The sequence below is a fragment of the Microchirus variegatus genome (genome assembly GCF_963457635.1).
Source record: "Microchirus variegatus genome assembly, chromosome: 22".
Lineage (NCBI taxonomy): Eukaryota > Metazoa > Chordata > Actinopteri > Pleuronectiformes > Soleidae > Microchirus > Microchirus variegatus.
Window position 1 is genome coordinate 11547674 of NC_139823.1, and position 26938 is coordinate 11574611.

The 26938-nt window shown below is 40.3% G+C and overlaps 2 protein-coding genes across 2 annotated transcripts in view; both read left to right on the forward strand.

Moving 5' to 3' along the window:
- thsd7ba (thrombospondin, type I, domain containing 7Ba) overlaps window positions 1-11278 on the forward strand; it is a gene marked incomplete at both ends in the record, with an annotated part of 137447 nt that extends 126169 nt beyond the window's left edge. The window contains 7 exons of the mRNA XM_083908877.1: window positions 147-315; window positions 3544-3717; window positions 7535-7630; window positions 9203-9285; window positions 9702-9897; window positions 10098-10185; window positions 11197-11278. Of these exons, the coding sequence (XP_083765003.1) occupies window positions 147-315; window positions 3544-3717; window positions 7535-7630; window positions 9203-9285; window positions 9702-9897; window positions 10098-10185; window positions 11197-11278 (888 nt within the window). The remainder of the gene's footprint in view (window positions 1-146; window positions 316-3543; window positions 3718-7534; window positions 7631-9202; window positions 9286-9701; window positions 9898-10097; window positions 10186-11196) is intronic.
- An 8342-nt stretch (window positions 11279-19620) lies between these two features.
- On the forward strand, window positions 19621-26487 carry hnmt (histamine N-methyltransferase; the record flags this gene model as incomplete). The annotated part of the gene is made up of 6 exons (XM_083908991.1): window positions 19621-19757; window positions 22466-22518; window positions 23560-23667; window positions 24371-24501; window positions 24690-24783; window positions 26132-26487. 6 exons carry the CDS (start codon window positions 19621-19623, stop codon window positions 26485-26487), a joined length of 879 nt encoding a protein of 292 aa, XP_083765117.1.
- Between the last annotated feature and the right edge of the window lie 451 nt (window positions 26488-26938).

A 26938-nucleotide genomic window follows, 5' to 3' on the forward strand; every position in this document is an offset into this window, starting at 1 on the left:
TCTGTGCAGCATTCTCTATCCTGGTGTCCTCTCCCCTGTGTTGTTGAATAAAAGCTTCTTCTCTTGTCAGGGTGTAGTAAGGGACACGTGTAGTTGAATCTTAACATGGTCATATATCTGTGTTGTGTGTGTGTGTGTGCGCGCAGGGTGCCGAGTGCGGCGAGGGCTTGCGGAGAAGGAACCTGTCATGTGTCGTCCACTGGGGCGACTGGCCTGAATCTCCTCCTCAGCAAGTCGACGACGAGCTCTGCGGAGACAAACAGAGGCAGCACATTCAACAGGAGATGGAGCAGCACTGCTTTGTTCCCTGTCCAGGTAATGTGGCACTGAAATATACACTTTAATAAACCGCTTTGCTGTTTTGATGGAAAGAGCTGCACGACCACAGAATTAACCATTCCATTTCAATTAATCACACCAATATGTTTTCTGGCTTTGCTCCCTTATATTATATGACTAATCCGGGAACACATTTGCAGTCGTCTGCTTCGTTGTCCTTTCTCCCAGTTGGTTGACATTAATAAACTAAACTTGTTAAATTAACACATGACCCTTTTATCTATTGTGATATATCCAGTAACAACAACAAAAAAGACCAGTTGGATAAGTGCAGTTTTCAAAAAGCTTTCGAATGTCCGTAAGTAAAGGATTTTGCAGTTGACTTGCCAACCCATTTTATGGTTGTAATTTTTGCACATTACATATCAAGGAATAATGAACCTGGGAAAATAATCCCCTCTGGAACAATGGCTGACAGCAGTCAATCTGGTGATCACAGCCTCATAATTAACTGAAACGGCAGAGAAATTCTTTATAGGAAACAAGCATGTTTATGTGAAAACTCGCTATATTTCACAGCACTAGCAGTAAGTATTTCTAGGTAAAAAACACTACTTAACGGTGAATATGTGTTCCCTAAAGTGTTACCAAAAACACCTATGATCACGTTTTTGATACACTTTTCTTATTCCCAAAACCAATACATGTTTTTTTAAAAGAAACCAATATAACAAAATAAAATACAATTATTTTTTATTATTTCTCAGTTTGCATTGCAATGATAAACTGAAGGTATTCAGTAGCAATAAAAAAAAACACTGCTGCATATGAGTTATCCCTCTGGAGCCTGGAGCCATGGACCTCGTCACAGTTCACCACAGCATTATGTCGGCATTTAGCAGCCCACACAAAAAAACAAATCACATTTACTCCAAGCTCTTGGACTGAAATCTAAACGGAAATTTAGTCCGTCACCTTGGAAAACGGAAGTTTGCCCACTGTGCCACCCAAATCTGTATTTCTGTATTTTTTCTGAAGAGGTTTATTTACCTCACCGATAACAAAGAAAAAACACAAATTGTGTTATAGACTAAAGATTAGATTAGTAAACATGCAAAAACCACCAATTATTTAGCAGTCTGTAACAACATTCCTCATGATAACATCAGTATAATATATTTGAAATATTGCTCAATTGCTTCAAAAAGTCATTCAGATTGTTAGATGGATTCATTCATTCATTCGTTCATTCATTCATTATCTACCACTTTGTCCTCCACATGAGGGTCACAGGGGGGAGCTGGCACCAATCCCAGCTGACATTGGGCTCAGTCTTACTCCTACGGTCAGTTTAGAGAGTCCAATTATCCTCTGCATGTTTTTTGCAGTGTGGGAGGAAATGGAGTATGCAGAGAACACCCACACACACACGGGGAGAACATGTAAAAATCCATGCAGAAAAGCCCGTATTCAAACTGGGTCGCAGAAAACCCGGGTCTTCTTGCTGCAAGACTGGGAAATTCTTGAAATTCCAATTTCTACACAAATTACAAGGACAACCCCGCGTGAAAAGGAAAAGCAGGTGCCCGTGTGCGGATGCTGCACAGCTGCAGACATGGCTGGCGAAGTGAATCAGGAGCGATTCTTGATCAACTTGTTTTGCTGTGTGTACCTGCATTCACTGTTTCCAATTTGTAGCACACATAAAAACCACATGCACCCTGTTTTCTGAGATGGATAATGATAAAAGAGTACCGGTTTTTGGCAGAGTTCTACCCACAGCTGTAACTTGGCGAAGGAAGAAGAGGAGCGAGGGGAAAAAAAGAAAGAAAAAATACCGGCTCAGATTGGCACTGCCGGTGCACTGTTGTGAATCTTAGTAGTGGAGATGGCTGTGCAGTGAAAAGTAAAACAAAGTTATACTGTAACTATTTGAGGTGTTTTACTTTTGACAGTGGATAGTTTGGTTGTCAAATTCAGACTTCACTCCCATATTTGAGACACTTTATTAATGCACGGCTACATCACTGCTATTAATTAATTTTTCTACTTATATAGGGGGCGTACTATAGAGAATAAAGGCTTTTTATTTTAATTGCATTCGTGCATAATGAAAGTATATACATCATTATCATCACCATGGCAGCAAGAACCCACCAGATCATATTTGACTGACATCCTATCCTATTTGTTTTTTTAAGCTTCTAACGCCACTTCAAAGAAATATATTATGAGGCTTTATTCTCATTATGTACAATCCAAGTAAGACGTTGTCGAATATATCAGAATTTTACTAATCAAACTGGTAAGATCTCCTTTGGGTTGCCTGTTCATGTTGCTCACTATGAGGAGGCACCGTCTTGCAGTGCTTGCTTTTGCTCATCTGTCTCTCTCACGCCTCTGATCCTCGCCTTGATTCATCACTCACATTGCTGTGAGCCTTGGCTCAGGCTCAGGCCTGTTTGATGGCCACAGCATCTGTGTGCGTGCGTGTGTGTGTGTGTGTGTTGGCGGAGTGCAAGGACCGGGGGAAGGGTTGTTGACACGTATGTGATGTTGTGTGTACGCGCGCCGCTTCGCGAGGTGTACTTGCCGCTTTCGCCGCAGCATGCTACCGCAGCTGTAGCAGCATGAGGGGAAGCTGATGGAGTGGATCCGTACGGAGATGAAATATAATGAGATGTGCGGAGTCCACAGACAGCCACTAATTGACGTTCAGGGCTGAGAATCAGAAGGTTGTTCTGGCTGAGGAGCTGTGGCAGCAGGTGATATTATCACTACAATATGACCCTGTCAAGGATTATATATAATGGATATTAATGTTTGACCTTCAAGTGTTTACGTGTTATTTGCACACTGACAGAGTCCATGAGCCAGCCTCTGTCCACTGAAAACATTTCCAATACTTAATGAATTTAGTTCTCCCCTGACATTTTTCAGTATTGTGTGTTGATGTTACAGTTGGGCTCTGTGCTACAACTTGTATTGTATAATTTATAACTCTGTTTGGCCTATTACTCCTGAATCCCCACTGGGCTGCCTGAGTAATTTTCTTTTTGCTTTTGGTACATTATCAGCCACAGATGTGTGCTGTAGTTGTTTTTGATCTCTTGTAAATGTTGCAGAAGCCAAGGGGGGGAGCCAATAAAATGATCAAAATGATCCCTGAAACATTGTTGGCAAGCTGAATATAAACCATGGCCGAGTATCTAAAATGGATGTCTCACTATTATGTTTTGTTTTTTGTTTGTTTGTTTTTTTTAGGAGACTGCCATTTGACCGAGTGGTCCACATGGAGCTCCTGCCAGCTGACCTGCCTGGAGGGTCGGAGCTTTGAGACCACGGGTCGCCAAGCTCGCTCCAGAGCTGTGATCATACAGATCGTGGAGAATCAGGGCAGCTGCCCGCATCAAGTCTTTGAGACACAGCCCTGCAAAGGTAATGACGCCACTCTGGGTATTAAAGGGGTCATATTATGCTTCTTTTTTTTTATCATTTTAATTTTTATATTTGGGACTCTGGAGGCTCAATTAGTAGGCAAAGTGTGAAAAAAGATGACTCACTCATGATTTCTGGTCTGCCTCAGGTGATAAAGCATGTAATGTTGACTTCTGCACTCATTGTGACTTCACAATGAGACATCCTGGAATTGTTGTCTCATGGAGCTCTGCTTTGTCCCTAAAAACGTGAGCGTGCAGGTGAGGGCAATAGTATCCGTAAGAGTGGAAGTCTTTAAAGTGTTCTATTCTTGGCTGCACAGTGCAGCACAGAGTTCTACACAAACTTCCAGCATCAGAGGATTTACTTGTCCAGTGCATACATTTTATATATGACGGCAATGTGCCGGCTAGAGTCGGCAAATGATGGCTTTTCCAAATGCTAACTGCTGTTAGCTGCCAGAGCCTCAGTGATGCTGACGTAGTTTCCTGTGTCTCATTTGCATTTAAAGACAGGCACTCAAAACAGAGCGTTCTGAACAGGGCTGTTTTGACAGGGTGATTGAACTGCTGTGGTGCTTCATCCTTAAGGTATTTTGACCAAAGCATGTCACGGACATGTTCATTAGGACACCAGGGAGAACTAGATTCACTTGTAGAAATAGGGTATAATATGTCTCCTTTAAGTACCACGCATTTTGAGGTTCCTCAGCTTCCCGCAGGTCTTCATCTCACAATTCAACTCATTCTTTTGGTTTTACAACCTGCAAAATCTGCAGTTGTTTCCAGCAGAGAGATAAAAAGCGGTAAGACAAAAGTTAGTCCCTATCTAGAGGACAGAGTGGAGCGTTGAGCAGCTAAAAAGCCAGATATTTCCCACAGGAAGTAGCGGAGTCCAAAGACACAGCCAAGAGGAGAGTGACTAATGGACTAACATTCATCATGTGGCCAGAAACATGACACCAAATGAATGCTAACTCATTTGCTCCATTACTGCTGGATGTATTAATAAACTCTTTGTTTGCTATCAGTGATAATATATCTCTGTGTTGTGTTAACAGCTTGTTTAAACTGCCCTTAAGCCGACCACAAGAAGAAAGGGAGGGTTTTTAAAGAATGCAGGTTTTATGAGCACTGCAGGCAATGAAAAGAACCACAGTAGGTGTGATATGCTGACCTTTATTCTCTCTATGAATGGATATAAAAAATTGGAGAATAGCTTTCCATTAAGTGAATATCAAGTGTCTGGAAGGTGAGAGCCTCCAGGTGAGCTTTGTTTTCTTCATGAGCATCAGTCAAACTGCATGTGTTGAGCTTTTTATGATTAGGTTTATTGAATTCAGACTGCACGCATTAATCAACAACTCAGCAGAAAGCATCCAGGTAAATATGCAGGAATTGGAAATATTAGAACAAAAGTCTCTGTTGGATGGAATAGAAAATAGTACTGTTGCCTTCAAACAGCAGAAGTCAGGTTTGCATCGTTACAAAACACCCACTGTCAGAGCTCATAGTAGACATTATGGACTGAAGGCCTCTTCTGCGTTCTGCTGAAGGGCAGCCTGTCTGTAGGGAGGTATTTCAAGTGCTTTCTAAATGGCTATCTGTTCAGTAAGTGATGCAGGTTATTTTTTTTGTTGTTACTGATTTAAGAGTGATCACTGCAACTAAATTCCAGTAGGAATAGTGCTTTTGAAATGACAAATGAAACATTTTGTCATTGAAAGATCAGATTATTAACCAGCAAAGAAGTAATACAGTTCGTTCGCAGGGCAAGTGTTTGAAGTATTTGGACTGACCTCGTTTTTTATTATTTATTATTATATATTCTTTAAATGTAATTTCAGATGTGCAAACAAAATGTGCTTAAAACTGCAGTGTGAATATAAACTAGAGTCGAATCATTGTCAAATGAGTTCACACAATGCTGATTAACTCTCTAATGACTGTCATAATAATCAGGCCCCCTGGTTTTATGGATGTATTTTGATTTTATGGCTGCAGAATTATCAAAAAATGTTCAATGAGTGAGTTCTTACTTTTTACTTTCAATATCTGGCAGTTATTCAACTGTTATTTAGGAATAGGGTACTGAGAAGCGTATGACGCGCTGGTGAATCTTGTCTGTGATTGGATTAGAGCTGCAACTACTGAATATTTTCGTTCTCGATTAATCGCTTGGTCCATAAAATGTCAGAATATGTGAAAAAAAAAGTTGATCAGTGTTTGTCAAACCTGGAAATGACGATGTTCTCGAATGTCTTGTTTTGTCCACGAACTGAAAATGATTCAGTTTTACTGATTTCTTTGTTATGTGGAGCAAAGAAACGAAGAAAATATTCACATTTAAGAAGCTAAAACCATCAGAAATTGTGTTTAAATCATGAAAAAAGCTTCAAATCGATTATCAAAATAGTTGAAGATTCATTTAGTAATCGATTAAGATTCTAGATTGGATGGTCATTCTGCAGTGTAAGTATATAGGCACAATCTATATCTGCTTTCTAGTATCCATCGATCCATCTTCTACTGCTTTATCCTCCACATGAGGGTTGAGGTTTTTTTGCAGATATCACAAACTGTCTCAGAGTTACAGTAATGAGAAGTATACGCATCATGCCAAATTGGTAACAGAAGGGATAAGCCTGTCCACTCCACACAGCTCTCTGTGTTTAGCAGAGCTTTGTTGTCGTGTCCCTCAGTGCTGGAGCGGCACACAGTGACTCTTTTGTTTTTTTTACAATTATACATAACTTAGCAAAGCTCCAGCAGAAGGTGTTAGCTGTGCGTGTGCGTTAAGTCACTGTACTCGTGGATAAAGTTCGCGAACCCTCGGAATTCGGTGGAAACTTTATTTGTTTCAGCTCAGAGGTTTTATCAGGACATCCTTCTTTTTTTTTCTTTTTTTAAATGTCACACCAAAGCATCTCTATTGGCTTATTCTCTGCTTGGCCTCAACTGGCTCACTTCAAAAAAAGTGGATTTCCCTTGTTTGAGGTCATTGTGTTGCAGATTTACTGCAGGCTTTTATGTTGGTGTGTGCTGCTATTTGTGGTGCTTCTAACAATTTGACCTTAGCTCCGGGCCCGGTTCTGTTATATAGTGTCTGTCTTGCTCTTGCTTGCTTTTCTTTGGTTTCCTCTGTGAAGATATAGCCATGACAAGCAGATAATTGTAAAGGCTTTGCACAGTTTCCCTTGCCACTACAAAGGGGGATATTTATCAGTGACTCTATTCCACAGATATACTGTTTTTTCTTGTGTGTCATGTGTTTCGAAGTTTCTCCATTGTTGAACTTTTTCGACTGCTGAACTAGAAAACCCTCACACAGAACCAACTCCTCGTCTCTTTCCCCCCCATTAATTAGATGATTTTATCACTTGCTTGTCAAGCAGTCAGTGTCAGGTACTTGGCGTTATTGTGACTGCAGCACACCCATGTATATTATGTGTGTGATTTTTAAGTAAATTGTGTATTTCACCAGTCATCTCCTGAGGTTTCCCCCCCCCAGGAAAATAAGAGCCCTTCTTTTAAAAAAAAAATGAAATATAAGAGCTGTCCAATTACTCCTGCCTCATTTCCTCCAGAGATGCCTTTGTCATATAGCACACTGCTTGAGTTGGGAAGGTGCTCTTTTCCTTTCACTACACACATAATACGTCTTTTTTTCCTACAAGATGAAGTAGCAGGGCAGCAGAAGAAGCGGTGGTTAATGTCCATGGGAGAATGATGGCGGAGCTTGGATGCCCTACACAAACTGCTAATGAGCATCGCCTCTCTGTCTCTCTCTCTCTCTCTCTGTCTGCCGTTTGCCACAGAGGGAAAATGCCACAGTTACCAGTGGCGGACAGGAGGATGGAGCAACAACGAGCGAGTCGTGTGGTGTCAGCGCTCGGATGGCGTCAATGTCACAGGTGAGTTGCAGCGGCGTCTTCTGGCCTCTTAAAGTTGGGTCATGCTGCCACATTGGTGGGAACACACACAGACAGATGAGTATATAAATATGAATATTTATCTGTCCATATATATATATTTATATATATATAAATCTGGCTTAGTGCAGACTGCAGCTGAAAGTGTCCCAGTTCTTCCTTTGTTCTCCAGTACTGAGCTGAATCAGTGTGAAAAGCAAAAAAAAAAAAAAACTGCACAGTCTCGTTTTTCTATTCAGTCTGGATCTCGTGAATAATGTGCTTCAATATCAGATTATCTGATTGTTCAAAACCGACGTTGTGAATGTCTCCACAACAGTAAGTGAATCTCCTTTCATCCGTCTGAAAAAGCTGTTACATGGTTGTTTTTTTTTTTCTTTTCTTGCAGAGATAGATGCTTGTAGCAGGCGGCATAACAACAAAATTAGAATGGATTTTCCTCTTTTTTTTTATTCGAGAGATAATTGAAAATATTTGCGAAGAACATACAAACACAATTGCGAGCGTATTTGCTCTTGTTAGTCTGTTTTACAATAATATGAAGAATAACCTAGTTACTGTTCCCCCTTTAATGGACCAGTGTAAGAATAAGTGATTCTATTAGTGATCTTATGTCCAGTGGAGTAAACCCTCCCTTTTTTTAAGTGCGCCAGAAAAGTATGGTGGCCTTTGTAAACCAGAAAGGATGTAATCTTTCACAACTCAGTATTCTCGTTTCCTCTGTCTTCTTTGTTGGTTTCTTTTCCTCATTTAGGTTGTAAGCTTCTTCTTCTTCCATATGCAAAAACGCATGTCGGTTCAAACTGCTGCAGAAACATGACACATAAATAAAAGGGTTATTTTTAGGCTGAAAAACAATCTGTTTTCTCATTTTAACGTACAAACTTATTGTTGATATATTCAATTTCTGCCAATAAACCCTCCTAAATGTTGACTCACAAGGACTTCAGTGTGACACAGCGTGAATGTATTTACATGTACATGGGCGTGAAAATAAGCACAGACACTCATCAACAAAGAGTCATTTGAGTGTAGCGTTCGAGTGGAAATTAACACCTTATTTGAGCCGCCCATTCTTCGAGCAGTCGCCATCGATTTCTCCTCTCCCCTCTTAACATAAGTAATCAATAAACCACACTCTGAGCTTGGAGGCTTTCAATCCATATAAATATAATCATGCATTTGTATTTGTGGGAAGTAAAGCAGGCGTAGAGAAAGCGAACAAAGGTAATAGTGTTGTTGCGAACGGAAAAGCTTTAGGCGAGCTTGATGTGCTGTAAATAGTGCGAGAATGTGATCTTATCGCTGTAAGGAAGTGTTTCTGACAAATATGAGCCCAGAAGGAATAACCTCCCTCTGCAGAGGAGGCAAGAGCCCAAGGCATTACTCTTTGATATTTTGACATGCAATTTTCCATGTTGGAATTAAAATGTTCACAGATTGATCAGGGACCCTGATAGGCAGCTGGGGCCATTAATCAGGTGTGGCAGTACATTAATTTAGTGATCAATGGGCAAAGGAACAGAAATTAAAACCTGTTGTTTTTCCCTCCAGGGGGTTGTTTCCCACAGAAAAGGCCAACCACGGTCAGACACTGCCATCCTCCGTGCACTAAACCCTTCTCACACTGCACGCCGGTAAGATCATTGTGCTGGAGGGGAGGGGGAGGGGGATTCAGGGGTGAAGAAATGAAGTGAAAATGAGGAATTATAGTCCACCTTGAAGTTTTACTGCCCCTCAGTGCACCCTTCATGTAATTGCACTTAAAACACAAAACAGGGCAGCACCGGTGCTTTCATGTACATCCCATAATGTTGAAAAGATCACTCTTATCAATCTCCAAATTTGGCCGTGTGTTGTCGTAATCCAACCCTGAAGACCACAGTTTAATGTCAGGGTTGGGATGACTCCAGAGTGAATCCCCCCGTACATGACTACACACACAGACTGTTTTGTCAGCACCGTTTTGGCAGCAACAGGAAAAATAAAAAAAAAGGAACAATTACAGTTGCCTTGTGTCGATTTATAAATGATGGTCTTCTTCTTCTTGCAGAGCGGAGTGTGTGGGTGTGAGAAGGGTTACACTGAAGTGATGACCACGCACGGTTTCTTGGACTATTGCACCAGAACCCCGGGGGTGGACAACAACAAGAAAGCTGATGTGAAAACCAACTCTGGAAGATTAAAACCGGGGCCGTCTCCGGCCCAGGACCTCTTCACTGAGTGGACCTTAAGACCTGTTGGCCCAGGTAGTGAAATGGAAATAATTTTTACAGCTCAATCAGTGTCCACAACAGCGTTCCTGCCTTTGAACCTCGTCTTTGTTGTTCTAGGATCACATAGAGAGAAAAAACCTCCTTTTAATCTCAAGTAGAAACCACACATGGCAGCCTTGTCTTCTTATAATGTCTATATATAAGATATATATATGTGTTTTTTGCTTCCACAGATGGAAGAGTAAAGCTGTGGGTTTACGCCGTGACTGCAGTTGGATTCATCCTTATACTCTTCATCATTACGTTATCATTCCTGGTTTGGTATGTACTACATCACTGTCTTAACACATTCTCCCTTTGTACAGTTTTAGAGAACAAAAGCTCGCTTTTAGGCGCCACACGCTGCTCAGAATAACCTGAACAGTGAGAAGCGAAATTCCGATCATCAGCTCTCCTTGAAAAAGAAGGATCGAGAAGAGTTATAAAGTACACATGGTTGATTATATCGAAGTAAAAAAGCATGTGTTGGACCTTCTTTAGGGTGATATCAGTCTTCTTTGGCACTGATTGTACAAATCTCTGAACATAACTAGAGGACTGGACACCGTTCTTCCAAAACTATTCCCTCTAGAGTGTGTGTTGTCATGTTGGTCTTAAGTCTCCTATATTTTTTAAGTTAGGTTGACATCTGGTGACTGTGAAGGTCTTAACATTCACTACGTGTTTGTGTCACTTTCCTCTTCAAATAATGCAAATGAAAATGAAAAATGGACGAAAAACAGGATGGTTTCTCTGGTTTTTTTTTCCAGCTTCTTCTACCATTAAATAGAATACGCCTTAAAGACATCATATTGTTTCTAACTTGATACCCTGTCAGCGCTTTCTTCTTCTTTTTCTTCTTCTAGCAGGATGTCCGATGATAAATCAATTTTGGGTAAATGAAGGCCGTTAAAAAGTATTAAAAAGTCTTCATCGCAATTACACGAGGTATTAAATGTGGTCCATAGAGTTTGACCCCAAAAAGTATACGTGAATGTATTTATTTTCTTCCCCGCATTTGTTAAAAACAGCGATGCTCAGGCATGCGTGTACATGTGATGTTGTGCATCCTCCTCCTGGCACGAAATAATATCCGAAATCGCACAAAATACACTCTATGGTTGTGCTCTATAGATTTAATTGCAAACTAAAACTGATTACAGCTTGAAGTGTGCGACCAGGTCTTAAAATATTTTGAGAAGGTCTTGGAAAAAGTCTTAAAAAGATCTTGAAATTAACTTCCTGCATATACTCTGTCTATTCTTTGTTGTGTTGTTTCCTCCGTGTTTTCAGTAAACCGTCCAAAACCACTAAGACGTCCGCTCCGCCACAGAAGCCCTTAACCTTGGCCTATGACGGGGACATGGACATGTAACCAAGCATCTATACCTCACATGGACACGCTCAGCCGTGGACCAGACTCCTGACTGTGTTCACGTCGTTAGCACATCCATCACACACATTCCCCCCCCCACACACACACACACACACACACACACACACAAGCACACACAAGCACACACACACACACACACACAATCACTGGCCTGGTTGAGCTGGGTGTGTAAAGTCTTTGTTGTTGTATCAACTGCAAATGCAGACATGGGAGCAGATGGACAAGCTGTCATGATTCGCTGTTGAAGGGGCTGATATACAGCAGCACCAGACACATGTTTGACTGCAGCCGACGCTCTACGATGGAGGAACCAAAGTGAAAATGTGAAATAAATAAAAAAGACTTCTAGTTTCTTTTATTAATTGCTTGCAAAGTGAATACAACATTGAAGCACAGAAGATGAAGACTTACACTGTCGGCGGTCCAGAGGGGCCGCGCCTCGTGTTTGTGTCACGATGGAGACAAAACACAAGACATGAACACAATAATGGAACACTGACATTTGACTTCGTATCATTAGTGCTGGATTTGTAAAGAAAAAAAAAGTCAAGCCTTTTGGGTAAACAAGCAAGTCTTTTTTTTTAATTTCTGAGAATAATCAACATTCCTTATGCACTATGTTAGTGCTGATTCCCTTTTTTTTTTCTTTTCAAATGACTTTTCTAGTGTTTGAATTGTAATGCAAGTTGTCGCCGTCAGATTGTGTTTTTCTTGATGATGCCATATGTTATGTATACGTGGAGACCAAAAAAAAAACAGGCTTGCCTTGAGTGAAACGATGCAGCGATGCAGTAAATTCTCCTCCCCGATGCTCGTAAGACATTCAGCCACCAAGGACTAAATTAAGGAACGATAAAGAAACTGCTGCTCTGGTGACAAATGCCATCTCGAGTTATCAGAGAGCAACGTCGTCGCTGACGCCACCTTGAATGCAAATGATCAACTTTCAGCATGATAATAAAAAGAAATAATAATAATAATTATCCCACCTCAGCTTTTCACCCTCATCACAGGTTTAAAGAAGTGCATTGATGATCGAAATCAATTAGAACGTAATCGAGTAATCCGTCCATTATTCTCTCGATTCAAAGTTTGGTCCGTAAAATGTCTGGTAATTGACGATGTGATTCAGTTTGAGTAATTTATTTATGTGGAGCAAAGAAATGAAGGAAATATTCACAATTTCCCGCCCAATCAGTAGGGGTCGCTACGCAAGGTTGTTGTGCTTCTTGCTACAGTGAGCAATGGCGTCCGAGAGAGGGAGACTGTTGTTGTTGTTGTGTTTCAATGACGGCTGACAGGAAAAAAAGAAGCGTGCAACGTCGTGTTTACGTGACTCCGGTTTGTTAAAATGAGTCTTTAAAGTAACGCTAAACTTTAAAAACAGAGCCACAGGTACGCTGGTTATTTGTAGCGCTGCTCTTTTCCTTTAATAAACAGACCGCTCCAGTTCGACTGTAGGCGTGCTAACGGCGCTAAAGGAGCTAACAAAGCTAACTTGTAAACGGTGCCTGGACTCCATGACGTCACGCGCGTTAACCTATTGCACAGCACAACACTTAAAAGATAAATTATTTCCAAACTGGCTCAAGATTTCAACATTTGGACCATAAATAAGGGAATCAAACACAGTAAACGCCGTTGTCAGTGACTGAATGTAAACGTTAAAATGAGCGTCGGTGGAGAATCGACGTTCCTGATACTTGGTGCTCTTGGCTCGGACCAGAGTTTTTTTTTTCCGCTCCGTTTCTTTCTGCCTCCACAAACTGAAGATTTGGTCTCGTGTTATCCGACCTCCTTCTGAATGTATTTTACCAGAAAACTCTATAATCTCAATGGTTGTGCAAAATGACGGTTGTTACATTGGTGCGACAACTGTACGTCAACAGCTGATTGTATGTAGGCATGCTTGATCCATTTTTGACACACAGTGCTCCAAGTGGCCTTGCAGAGATTTTTTTGGTTTTACAAGTTGCCAAAACCTTTTTTTTTTTTTTTTTTTTTTTTTAAAGATAGTGTCTAATATTTGGCCAACAAAAGGGACAAAACCGAAGTTGGACGTGTTTAAATTTTTAGCGAACACGACGAACTAAGAAGAAGTTGTTTGATCGTATTGACGTCATCAAGCTAAAAAAAAAAAAATGCCGTTATCTGGGTTTTGTCCCGTGAAAATCCAAAAGTATGTTCATTCATTGTTTACAGTACCATGCTGTTTGTGTTACTATCGACCTGGACAAAAATGCAAATAAATTGTGAAACAATGTGAGAATAAAAACGCTGCATATTCTCCTTCTGTGCACCTTCATAGTTCAGACTTGGCGAGAGACGCTGTGATTTCCATCGGTTTCCTGACTCTCGAATCCTGATAAATTGTAATTACTGATACACGGTCTGAGGCAGAGCCTGGAACAGATGAGCGTCTGATAAGATTCATCTTGCCCCCCCGGGCAGATTCCCAGTCCGATCATTCCGAGGATGCTCACAGGTTGTGAGCGGAAACGGTGCTTAAATCTTTTGTTCTCATCTAATTTCATTTATTTAAGACTGTCACTTTTGTTTAAGAGAAGCTTGAATTCAAAACGCTTGTGTCGCGGCCGTCTGATCTCGCGGTGGATGCTGCGCGCTCGTCTTGTCGCGTTCGATTCGGCTCATTTTCAAATGCTCTCGTGACACAAATGGCCCGGCGCCTCGTTTTTTTTAATCGGGACGCATGTGTTCCGAGAGCGAGATGGATCCTTCCAGTAAACGGCTGTTGTCAGAGCCGAGTGAGACGTTAATGAATATTTTGTTGGAACGATGCTTAACCTTTTGAAGTAATGAGCGTTTATTATCATCTGTTACTCATTATTATCGATGTGCTTGTTTGCGTCCCATCAGAGCGGAAACGTTCTTACAGATTTCATCGCCTGGCACTCGAAATATTTGGTAAATGAACGTGCAGATGTATCTTACCGACATATTCCTCACTGTTTTTAAATTTTTTTGATGAAATGTTTTTCTTGACTTGTAGACCTCAGCCGGCAGAAACATCTAAGGGAGACGTGGCAACAGAGAGGACGGTGAAAGAAGCCGCTCAATAGAGGTCACCACTGTTTGCATGTTGTTGGAGCACTGGTGACCTCTCGACCTCACCTCACTGCTCCATAGTTAATTACACCGGGGGGGTTTAAAGCTGCTGTGGTGAATAAGATATCAAACAGTTGCCTTTGTTTTAATGTAGACACTAAGAAAAAGATGTTTGACAGCATTTTACCAACATATGTACCCTACCGTTCAAAAGTTTGGGCTCACCTATACAATTTTTTGTGTGTTTTCCATTAAAAGTCACACTTTTATTCATCAAAACGGGTGCAAAATGAATAGTAAATACAGTCAAGACATTGACAAGATTAGAAAAAGTGATTTTTATCCTTGTAAAAGAACCAGTAAAACTGTTTTCAGCTGTGCTAACATAATGGTTTTCTAATGATCCAATAGCCTTCTAACGCCATTAGCAAACACAGTGTACCATTAGAACAGTGGAAATGGGCCTCTATACACCTATGTACTGGTACTGGTACTTTAGTATTGGTACTTTTACTTGAGTACAATATTTTAGTACTTTTTCCACCTGTGGACATTTCTAAGTGACCCCAAACTTTAGAACGGCAGTGTATGTCTTTGATAATCCTTTGACCTTGCTTTAGAATTGTAATAACTTCTCTGATCCCTTAGTGGTTCCTGGAGCGTCTTCTACACAGGCATTTACATGGCAGCTCATGACTGGATGGTCACTGGTTCGAATCCCGGGACAGGTCGAGGGCTGTGGAGCCCTTCAGCAAGGAAACCCAACCTCCATTTGCTTCCTACTGTGTATGTGTTCACACTCACTGGTGTGTAAAAAGAGGATGGGTTAAATGCAGCAGGCACGGTGGAGTAGCGGTTAGTAGTGGGGGAAGCACTGTTGCCTCACAGGAAGAAGGTGCTGGGGTTTGATTACTGTTTGCATGTTCTCCATCATGTCTGTGTGGGTTTCCTCCAGGCTCTCTGGCTTCCTGACCATGATATTGTCAAAAAACGAGAAGATGTGAAGGTTAGTCATAATATTCTCTTTCTCACGTTGACTTTTTCCATCTTGTTCTATTTTTCGACTTCTACGAAGAAGAATCCCAAAGCCCAGTATGTGAGAATGTGGAGGTGGCTCACAGAGAGAGAGAGAGAGAGAGAGGGTATAGATGAGACACAGTGCAAGCTCATGAAATCAATAAAAGGACTTGGAAGTTCCTGCCTGCCTTGAACTCTTGAGTCAATGAGAGCGAGAAAGAGAGACAGATTTGCTGGAATAAGGTCAAGTTGGCAGCGTTTGCTTCATATTTTGGCAGCCGCCTTTGAAACCAGCTGCTGGTTTCATGTTGAAAACAAGTCAGTCAGCAACGGAGAAAGAGTTTCCCTCAAAGCGGGGGAAATGATGCCAGTTTTAGAGGCCAAGGGCAAGTGCACCACACAAATTAAGATGCTGATTTACTTGTTCTACGGAAATTTGACAAATAGTGTGAAATTTGATGATTAAGAAAAGACCAAAGTCCCAAACTACAATCAGTCTGGGTCATAAATATTCCCTCTATGATTCCTTGAGATCAAGAAAATGAACATTGTCTTTTGACTAAATAATAACCGTAGGCCACTTATTCATATCAGATCAGAATACTTTATCAGACTGAAATCCAAAGGAGTCGCGGTTGGATTATCTTTGCACATGGGTGTGACCTAATTACAGTCTAATTTGAGTTCTTGGCCCAGTTAGTGTCTGTCTAATGATGTCTGATGTCACAGACGCAGTAGAATATGTGGCATTTCCCCTCATTTTCTAACTTTTATTTTCTTCTTCAATGTGAAAATATAAACTACCGTGTAATACTTTACAGTCCGTCTTTTATGCGTAGGGTTTTTAAAGAGGGAAATTACAAAAGGTCCCGCTGCACACCTCGCCTCACGTCTGCTGACCTTATCTACCCATTATAGCTAAAGTCTCTCCGATTTAAAAAAAAAAAAGAAAAAAAAAAGGCACAGGTCTCCACTCGCTGAGAAAATTACGAAATGAATCCCTTTAGATATCGTGTCTGATTTGTTTCTATATTTTTTATTCTTGAAGTTGCATTTGGTTTGTGTGCAGTTATTTAATGTATGACAATAATGAATCTTTAATGTTAAAAACGTGTGAGAAGTACCAAAAAATACAACAAATGATTATGATGTGGTTTTTATTGTAAATTGTATACTTTTTTCATTAATCTCTGGTAGGTATGTGTGACTCCAGGGCTGCAGGACCCACATCCAGTTCCAATGCTTTTATTATTATTATTATTAGTAGTAGTTTGGTCATCATTATTGTCATAGTATTATTAAAATGCATGTTTTCTTGACAAAGGGATAGTTGCAAAAGCATCACTTTCCCCAATCGGGGATAACATTAGTCATGTGATCAATGTAATGTCATGTGTAACCACACTCTCCCTGACCTTGCATGTGAATTTGCACAGGTGTGTGAGGAAGTTTATTCGAGTAAGAAATTAATATTTAGTCGCTTGAGTTTGTTTGTCTGTTAGCAACATAACTCGAAAAGTGGCGGACGGATTTGGATTTTCAGGAAATGTCCGCAATGGGACCAGGAACAAGTGATTACATTTTGGGCGTGATCCGTACATAACTATCACTATTTTTATTGCTATTTTGTGGGGTGCTGTGCTGCCTTGGCGGAGGTCTGTGCTCTCTGAGTGCTTTTCTAGTTTGACTATAGCACTGTTTGAATTATCTAACTTGTATTGGATTAAAGAGTAAAAAATGTGCTTAAAGCTGCGTCGGATTAAGTGAGACAGCGAAAATCACGAAAAATGTGGGAGGTTCTGAGCTGCCTTGGCGGAGGTCTGCACTCTCCGAGTGCTTTTCTGGTTCTAAATGTGAGGATCCACACCACTGACACTGTTCATCCAGTTTTTTTTTCTTAAAAGCTTGCACATTTTGTTCAGCTTGCGTTACAACACTGCTCCTTTGCCTTTGACATCAAATAATGAATGAGAAATTGAATGCATTGCTACATAAAATCGTAGTTTGTGTCAAGCGCTCTACCATGAACCTGCAACAAAAAGTGTTCAAATCTACTCTCTTGTTTCCCCCCCTCAGGGTCTCAGTCATCCTTTCTATGAAACGTGTCCTGAGATAATGTATGCTGTGTTTGTCTATACAAAATACACTTTTATTGTATTAAAAGTGTATTTTATTATCCCTTTAAGGTACTACTCAACCATTTGGTCGACCACACTTTAAATCACCAAATACTCATTGAAAATTCACTCACACTTAATGTCACTTGTTCTGAATGTTGTACTTTATGAATGATGCAAACCAGGTTTATTATGAACAGACGTCTCAACCGTTTGGTAGAGGCCTGTATCTGAAATACTGTAGGGTCTAATTTAAAAAAAGAGAAAAAAAGAATATTGATTGTTATCATAAGTTTATAAAAAATGAAATGCTAAATAAAAGAATTTTTCCTTTGCTTTTTTCTTGGTGTGTACCTTTAAGGGTTAATGCTGATGTTTGTCAAACTTGTTTTTCAAGCCCTGCAGGTTGTGTCGGGTCATGCAGGACACTTGGTTTGGTTCCTGGATTGAGAGGTTTTCTCTGGAGAGATTTGTCTTTGAACTTCCTCACAAAGGGAGGCTGTGACTGTGTGACTGTGTGACTGTGCCTGCAGCAGTGGGAGGGTTTTATACATCAGCCTGCTTTTTCCTCTCATATCCGAGTCCAGTCTCTGCTGCCTGACATGTAAGTGGAAAAACGGTCGCTTCGTCTTCTCTCTCTCTCTATTTTCTCTCCTCTCTGTCGCGTGTTAGAATAACCGTATGCAGCGTTAAATACTGAGTCTGTTGATGTAAACAGTGACGCAGCAGCAGCAGCAGCAGCAGCAGTGACGCTTTTTTTTTTTTTGCAGGATTTGCGCCAGCTGCAGCGGATCAGGGGGGGCTCGACAGTGGGAGGGTTATTTAGGGTCATGTTGTGGAGTTAAATGAGGTTTTGTTGATATTTCTCTGACGGGTGTAATTCACAGAATGTAAACAGAGCGCGTAGAGTTCGCTTTGCTGTAGGAGAGACGACCTGCGTCATAATCTGCAATTATACTAATAATATAAAGAGAAAATAGAGGAAATATATGCGTGTTTTATTCATTTATTATGTTCAATCGTAAGGATCACGTGTCTGATTTTGCATATAAGTGTCTGTCATGTGTGCTTCATGTTAATACTGTGCACTTGTGCGAATATTAAACACTCATGCATATGGCTATAAACACGTGCTGCACAATGCACATGAAGAGCAGTGGTGTGCACAGATATTTGAAAGGGCAGGGGCAAAGCAAAAATGAAATGGCCACCTCCTGGTGTTTATGCGGGTGCCACCAGTTCGCTTAAGGCGGCCGTGTCCAAAGTGCGACCGGGGCCAAAGGCAGCTGAAGAGAACTTCACAACAGCACCCTTTTTGATTGGAAGGACACCCCCGAGGAAATGAAGTTGCAAGGGCATCTCTTATAGGCCACTGCACCACGAGAAAGTAGAGAAAGAAGTAGCATTTTCTTTTATTACTTTGCAGCCGCTGCAGAGCGTACATCTGCACGCCACTGATGAAGAGCACAGTAAGATGATGTTAAATGCTACGATTAAGATTTGCGACAAATAAACAAACGCTAACGTCTTTCCAGTTTTGGTTCACTGCTAAATAAATGGACTTAGACGGTTAGGGTGAGTAACCTTTGCAGGCACTGATGGCATCCCCCAACAGGCAAGGCACGTTTATATAAGATAGACATTGAAATTACATTTAAATCATAGAGAGATAAAAGTGTGATTAATCATCATTTAAAAGACAATAATTAATTAATAACTAAGGTAAGATAAATGATAAAAAGTAATGTTTTCAGGCCTGATTTAAATGAGCTGTGGTGAGGAATTTATTTTAATAAATGTAAATATAACGACAGTTTCTGTCTAAGTAAGGAGTTTTGGTGTGAGGGAGTTGCAGTGAAGAGGATTTAAATAGCATAAATTGTGCTAGAAAATTCTCAAATAAACTATTCTAGCATGGGGAACAGCGTGCATGGGAATATTTATACTTTTTTGCAATTTGCACATGTTGACATCGCAATATTCTGGAGCTCTAGTTTGTGTCGTGCATATAATTTGACATTATTTAGCTGTTGAGCGACACAATGAAGAACTCTCACCTGCGACATAAGCTGTGGTTATAACCAATATATTCTCTCTTTTTTTGCCAGATTTTTGCGTGCCATGGCGTCTCCTCTGATCAGTCTGGCTCAAGACGATGACAGGTACCAGAAATCCTTCCAGCTCTTTCTGGAGCGCTCGTCTGAGCACGAATGCATGCAGGACTTCATCCGCAGTCGGCTGCCAGAGATAATGGCCAGGTAATGAGGGAATTCATGTACAAACGCACTGTTGACAAAGGCCTCGGACATAATCCGAGTGCAACAGGAAGTCCTATATTGAAGAGAAGTGAGAAATGATGGCATAGAAATGTAATTGTTGAGTTGAATGTCTGTGATTGAAGAAAAATGAACTCCCTAATAAAATAGATATCATTATGCCTTTGTATATAAGACGCACAGCGTTTCTTATCTGGATGAATTAAGACTGGAAAATATTCTTTAGTTGTTTGCTGGTGTCATATTAGTTAAATGGCTTCATATTTCCAATATAGCAGCCAGTAATATGGAGACATAATCAGAAACTGCTGCAGGAGCATTATAAATAGTCAGAGTTTATTGCTTCAAATTCATATTTTCTATGTATTCAATTCCTGCGTCACAGTAATAGATAGAAAGACAAATTGAAGTCGTCTTTATCACATTTTCTACTTGTCGCCTTTGATTGTGTAAATAATTGCATACTTGTTGTGATATCAGTAAGAGATTAGCAGAAGTCTTGAACACTGTTTACTGTCCTCATTAATGTGGTCAGGGTCAAACTGGAGCTTCAGACTGTTATTGATTAACAAGAAAGCTTCAAGCCAAGAAACTGAATGAACTCTTCAACATGAACTTTGTATGAATGTGTTAAAGTTCTTATGTCATTCGCCTTCAGCTGGCAACTATCAAACTTTAATATTTTTTTTAGTTTTTTTGGCCTCAGGTTCACAATTGTACAGCTTATTCCCCTCAAATACTGCTTTGTCTAACTAAATAAAGATTTAAATGGTTATTCCATCCAAATGTTTGTCTAACCGATGATAATTCTGACGATTGTCCAACTGAAATACTTTGTAAAAGTATGTTTTATTTTACCCAGAGAACCCACAATTCAACTTAGATGCTTAGATTTGCCTGTTGTTTATGTTATGTTTATGAAAGCAATTTTAATTTCAGCAGTTTACCTCTTAACCCTTTAAAACCTAAGCCTCAACATGTCCTTTTTCCTTATTTTAATCTTAAAACAGTCCAGAAAATAAATGCTCATGTATCCAGAATCATTTGTAAATATCTGGCGGTTACTTACCGCATGCAGTAAATACAACTAACTGCATGTTAAAATACTGGTTTAACAATTTAAAATGAAGAAAAACAAAATATTTTATTTAAAAACACTACAGTTCAACATGAACACCAGATGATGCCAGATTATAAAACATGTCCAAACAAAGTCCAAAAACATTCCCAAAAAGGAGAAAGTTCTTGCAGAACGTGAAAAGATCTACTCAGTTTCATGGATTTCAACTCTTGGATCGTTATACATTATGCATTTTGAAAAAATTAAGATTTTAAAATAACAACTGAGCCATTTCACAGACGTAAAGCCTAAGCCTAGAAAAGGACCAAAAACATTTATTTGAGTCTTCTCTACTATATAAGAGTCACTTTGTGTCCATGAGGCCATAGAATACATGACTGAATGCCTGACTATTGGTGGTCTTTTACAGGTTGAGTTGAGGAAAATCATCTTAGTTTTCAACAAAAAAAGGTCTCTTCATGCTTGGACTCACTGCTTTGCGGTGCAGCTCAGGACAAAATCATTGATTTTAATGTCAAACAAAACTTACTTTACATTCAGCGCTCATATTACCATCGCCATTGGTAACATTAGGTTTCAATCGCAGCATGGAAAAGTATGGAATTTAATTTGGGTCATTTCCAGGTCTGGAAAAGTCTGGAAAAAGGGAAAAAAAAGTATGTCAAAATTATCTCACTCTCTAAAATTTAATATATTAATAAATACAAATCAAAACAAGTTACAAACGCAACATAACCTACGTGTAGATGATATGAAACTAATCAAGCTGGCTGTAGAATGATGTCGAGTTACCATGGTTACTGACTGCGATTCTCATTTATTTATTATTTTCCATACGTGTCGTCGAGTCAGCCACCTGTTGTCGGTGGTATTCGGAGGGCTGGCTTCATGAAGAACGAGTGAAGGATTTAAAAAAAACAAAACATTTATTTACATAATAAGCAAAAAAAAACTGGTATTTACATGTTTAATAAAATCCTCAGAGAAGTCTTGGAAATTTGAGTCTGGAAAAGTATGGCATTTTTAAAATGGGTAGGAACTAGGATCCTGAAAATGTGGACATGAGAGTGTATATAATGTATATAACAGTAATGATAATATATTAATCCAATTACTGCAGACGACAGTCAGTGGTTTTAGTAATTCTAGCACTAAACCCAATTTTACAGCATCTGCTGTGACTCCTTGACTGTAAATGGCTGTAAGTGACTTTTTTATCATCATTACGTCATGCTGCAGAGAGAACCAAACCAAACCCTTTGTTCTGGGTGACTGTCTTCAAAGCACGGAGAGAAGTCTACAGAGATACGACGCACTGAATTAAAAAAAAAAAAAAAACGTGTAAAAGTGCTATAAAAAATCACACAGTACGTGACAGAACATGCTGTGGCAACAATCAAAGTGTCGATATTTGGGAAACGCTTCAGACGGCAGATCGGGACATCTCACAAACCCGAGTGTCAGGCAGAACTGACAGTTACAAGCCCTCCCTTTAAAAAAAAAAAAACGTGACCCATATTTGCAAGATGTGAAATTCATGACTTGACTCTTCTGTCCAACTTAAAGTGATCCTTTTTTTCTTCTTCTTCCTTCTGTGCTCTCTCTTCAGTATCGGAGACGGAAAGTCCCATCTAAATGTCATCGGAGTAGGAAGTGGAGCCGGTAAGAGGACGCTTTCACTGCTCAGCTTATGTGACACAGTAAATAGCTGCGTCGTCCTCTGCGCTCGACAGCTAAGGTGAGGTGGAGGAGGCCGTGTTGTTGAATCCGCCTGCTGTAACTGCTTCTATAGCAGCAGCACTACTGTCATTTATGGCCCGCAGCAGTAAAAAAAAACAAAAACCTTTGCCCTTATTATCACTGTCAAGGGTTTGCATGCATCTGTCCGGCCGCGACATTAATCTTTAACCTCGGCAGCAGACGAAGCGACCTCACCAGTCTGAAGTTTTACTGCGCCGTTGTTTCCAGCGCTCATGATACAGCCAGGTTAATTTAAACTCGCTTCTTGCCCCGCGGAGTTGCTTTTTACTCCTCCCGTGTGTCAAAGCCAATTTAATTTACCTGAGCTGTCACGTCTGGGTCATAATGGAATGATGTTACAGATTCTCTAATGGACTGTAAAATCTATTTGAATTACTACAAACTCCCCTGTAAGGCATCGTTCATTCTAATCAGAAAGAGTTAACATCTGGCCACATCAGCTTCTTGGCGCAAAATTGACTCTTTGGTACTTTTGCAACTTGTCAGTGAGGCCTATGGCTAAGGATATTAATGCTAATATCTGAGTGATAACTTGCTCCCTTGGTATCGCAGTGTAATTAAATTTGCAAGTCTGCCCAAGTGCTATTTACTATTGACTTTTTTTTTTTTATTAATTTTTGGCTGGATTTTTTGTAATCTTGAGTTTCAAAGTCGAGATCTCGAGTTTCCAAAAAATTATGAAAAAAAAAAATTAAATTTTTTTTTGGGGGGGGGGGGGGGGGGGGAAACCCGAGATCTCGACTTTCCAAGAAAAAAAAAAAATACATTATTTTTTTTTTCATATTTTTTGGAAACTCAAGATCTCGACTTTGAAACTCGAGATTTCAATATATATATTTTTTTTTCATCTTTTTTTTTTTTTTTTCTCATGTCACTTTGGGGACTCCGTAGGATGTCGGGCTAAAATGTGCACAATACTTGTTTGTTGTGGTGTTTTTGCAGGCACCATTGACCTTCAGATGCTCTCCGTGCTGCGGCTGAAGCACCCGGCAGTGACTGTGGATAACGAAGTGGTGGAGCCGAGCAGCCAGCAGCTGCACAACTACAGAGGTGTGGCCTTTATCAGCTGCACACAAACCACAAATGTATATTCACAAAGCTCACCGCAAAAAAAAAACTGTCAGTTTTTAATTTGGTAGCCACCTTTCTGTGTGCTTTATTTGTTTATTTAAAAGCAGCCCACGGCTCTCGCGCTAATGCATAAGTAATGCTCTTATTTGTGCATAGGGAGGAGGAGTTTTGACAGCAAATATTCATCCTTTCTAAAAGTCTCTCTGGCTTTGAAAGCCTGCAGTTGATCTGCAGCAGATCCACAGTCATATACACACAGATGAAGAAAAATCAGCTTTTGAAGAGATTCACAGTTATTACTGTCACTGTTCATATTTTATCTCTATTTAAATTAGTAAGTTTAATAAAAGACAATATAACATATTCTCTTGTATTGCAGCCACATGGTGTCCTCTGCCTTTTAATGAGGTGTGATGCAACTCAATTCACTTGTCTGGTTTGTTGACTGAGGTGCAAATGAAGCAATTTCTCTCCGACAGAATGTGTCACTGGCGATAATTGTGGCCCGAAACGAATACTTCAGATCTCGTTTTCTTCTTCTTTATTTCAGCGCTGCCGTTCACTTAGTTCTACATAATGATCGTTATGTTTCATTTAACTTCAAAACAACATGAAATAAACATTTGAATGCTGTTGTTTGTTTGTTTGTATGAAACACTCACAGCTACAGCCTTTCTTGCAGTTACAGTCTCACAGAAACCAGAATTAGATTACGTTAAATTTACCTGGAACAAGATGACTGCCACTGAGTTCGAGGAGCACTGGAAAGTGAAAAAGTCGACAAAGAGAGCCGACTTCATCCACATGATACAGGTCAGTGTCTCCCGATTGCAGTGGTTCTGTATTTTCTTTTCTTTTTTTTGACACATCTGGGTCATATTATTAATTTGCTGGTTCTCCAGAGCAATTACTCCCATTAAAACATCTGTCTAGCATGGCATTATAACGACGTTACTGTGTGAATCTCGTCGCCGGCTCATTATCTGTGGTGAAATCAACAGATGCTGTACTATGTGAAGGATCCTGGAGCTACCATCAGCTTCTTCCAGAGTCTGCTTGACAAGAACGGGAAGCTTCTTATCATCTTAGTGTCTGGTGAGTGGATGAATCTGGAAGTTAGATTTTAGGAGATGAACGACCCAAAGGCTTATCCAGTAAACGCAGTTCATAGTATGCATCGCAGTAAAAAAAAAAAACTACTGAAAGAGAATTTTCTAATGGTGAGACTGCAGATTTTTGACAAATTGACAAGCCTACGCTCACCCCTTAGTTTCCAACATGCAAGGAAACTATGGTGGCCTGTGATACGTTACATGCTGGACCACGTTGGTCAAAACTGAAATGTGTCAACTATAACATTTGGCACAGAGAATAAAAACTATTGACTGTGATGATCCCTTTAATTTACTTATGGTTCAACCATCCATCCATCTTCTACCCCTTTATCCTCCACATGACGCTCTAGCGGGGGCTGCTGTGCCAAATCTCAGCTGACATGACAAGCAATCACCCACTCACACTCACACCTATGGTCCAATTTAAAGTGTCCAATTTACCTAATCCCCAGATTGCATGTTTTTGGGACTGTGGCAGGAAGCCGGAGAACCCGGAGTAAAATCCACGCGCACACACACACACACAGGAACGAGGAGAATGTGCAGACTCCAATGCCTGGTGCAAACCAATTTTCAATAATTGGAAATGAGCAATTCTTGCACATTCTAATGGCACGATGACAACTTTAATCCAACTCTGTCCAAAAATGATGAGACAGGAAGTAACGAGACAGGAAGTAATGGTTAACTGAGGGAAAGGCGAGGTTTAACTGTGTGGGAACGGACGATAGTTTCTCTGCTAACGTCTGAGAAACAAAAATGACAACACTTAAAGGTGCATTTTGTAATAAATCTAAAGCAACTTGCCATAAAATCCTCCTAATATGTCACAGAGACTCAGGAATAATGTTCATATAACAAACTGAACTCACCAACAACAGCAGTACAGCCAAAAATATTTGCATTAAAAAAAATATTTTGCAGACTGCAAATCATGTTTATGTTTTGAAATCTTGTTTTGGCTTCATGTGGCGCCACCTACCACCGTCTACCAATCATTGCAGTGAGTAGAGTCTCAGCTGCCGAGCAACCACGGGTTGCCAGTTATGTCAGAAAACGAAACCTAAAAGACCTCTGTATTTTGAACTGTTTTTGGCCACAGTCTTACATATGGCACCTTTAAGCGCAGCATATAATGCTCTACGGCTGCAAAGTATTATTGGAAATGCAGTCCTTCTATACACTGACACTGAATTCTGGCCTGTAAATACATCACAGATGTTACTTTTTTTTTTACTTCCTATTTCCCATCAAGCCTCTTTTAAACAAAATGATCTCTATTTAAAGTCAATTTTCCACTCACACAGTTTTATTGGTCATGTTTTCAGGAGAGAGCGGTTGGGGAAAGCTGTGGCGGACCTACAGGCACCAGCTCTGTAACACAGAAATCAGTCAGTGCGTTACCACCGGCGACATCAAGAGCTTCCTGGACTCGGCGGGCGTGAGATACCAGAGCTACGAGCTGCCGTCTCAGATGGACATCAGCGAGTGTTTCACTGAAGGCGATGAGAAGGGAGAGCTGCTGCTGGATTTTCTCACCGAGGTGCTGGACTTCAGTAAGACGGCTTCACCTGAGCTGAGGGCCGGAGTCCTGGAGCTGCTTCGACACCCGGACTGTAGCGTGGAGTCCGACGGCAAAGTTATTTTTAACAACAACCTCGGAGCGATAGTGATTGATCCATAAGAGTCAAAAAATTTATATTATTGAGGTAGTTGAGTGATTATTCAAAATTGTATCCTCTATTTTATGGATATAATGGATAATTGTACACAATTAAAACTCACTATAGTCCAAAAACCTAATGTATTTTCATGTCTCACATGTATGTTTATACTCTAAATACTGCACAGCAGGTGTTTGGTGTCGCCGTGGACATTTATTCCTGAAGTGTTGGCGCCATCTTGAGGACAGATTTAGTAAATGAACTGTAAAATGCAGGGTTGTTTATGTAAAAGGTAGAGATTGAGCAGTCAGAGCATCGCTCACGGCCAAATTAAGATGCACGTCGAGTCCCTAAGTTCATTAATGATAATTACTATAATGACGTGTGATTATCTCCAGCTTTAGCAGGCGATTGAATTGTTATTTGAAGGCTGTTCTAAAGCTGAGAGCCATTCGCACCCTACAGTTAAAG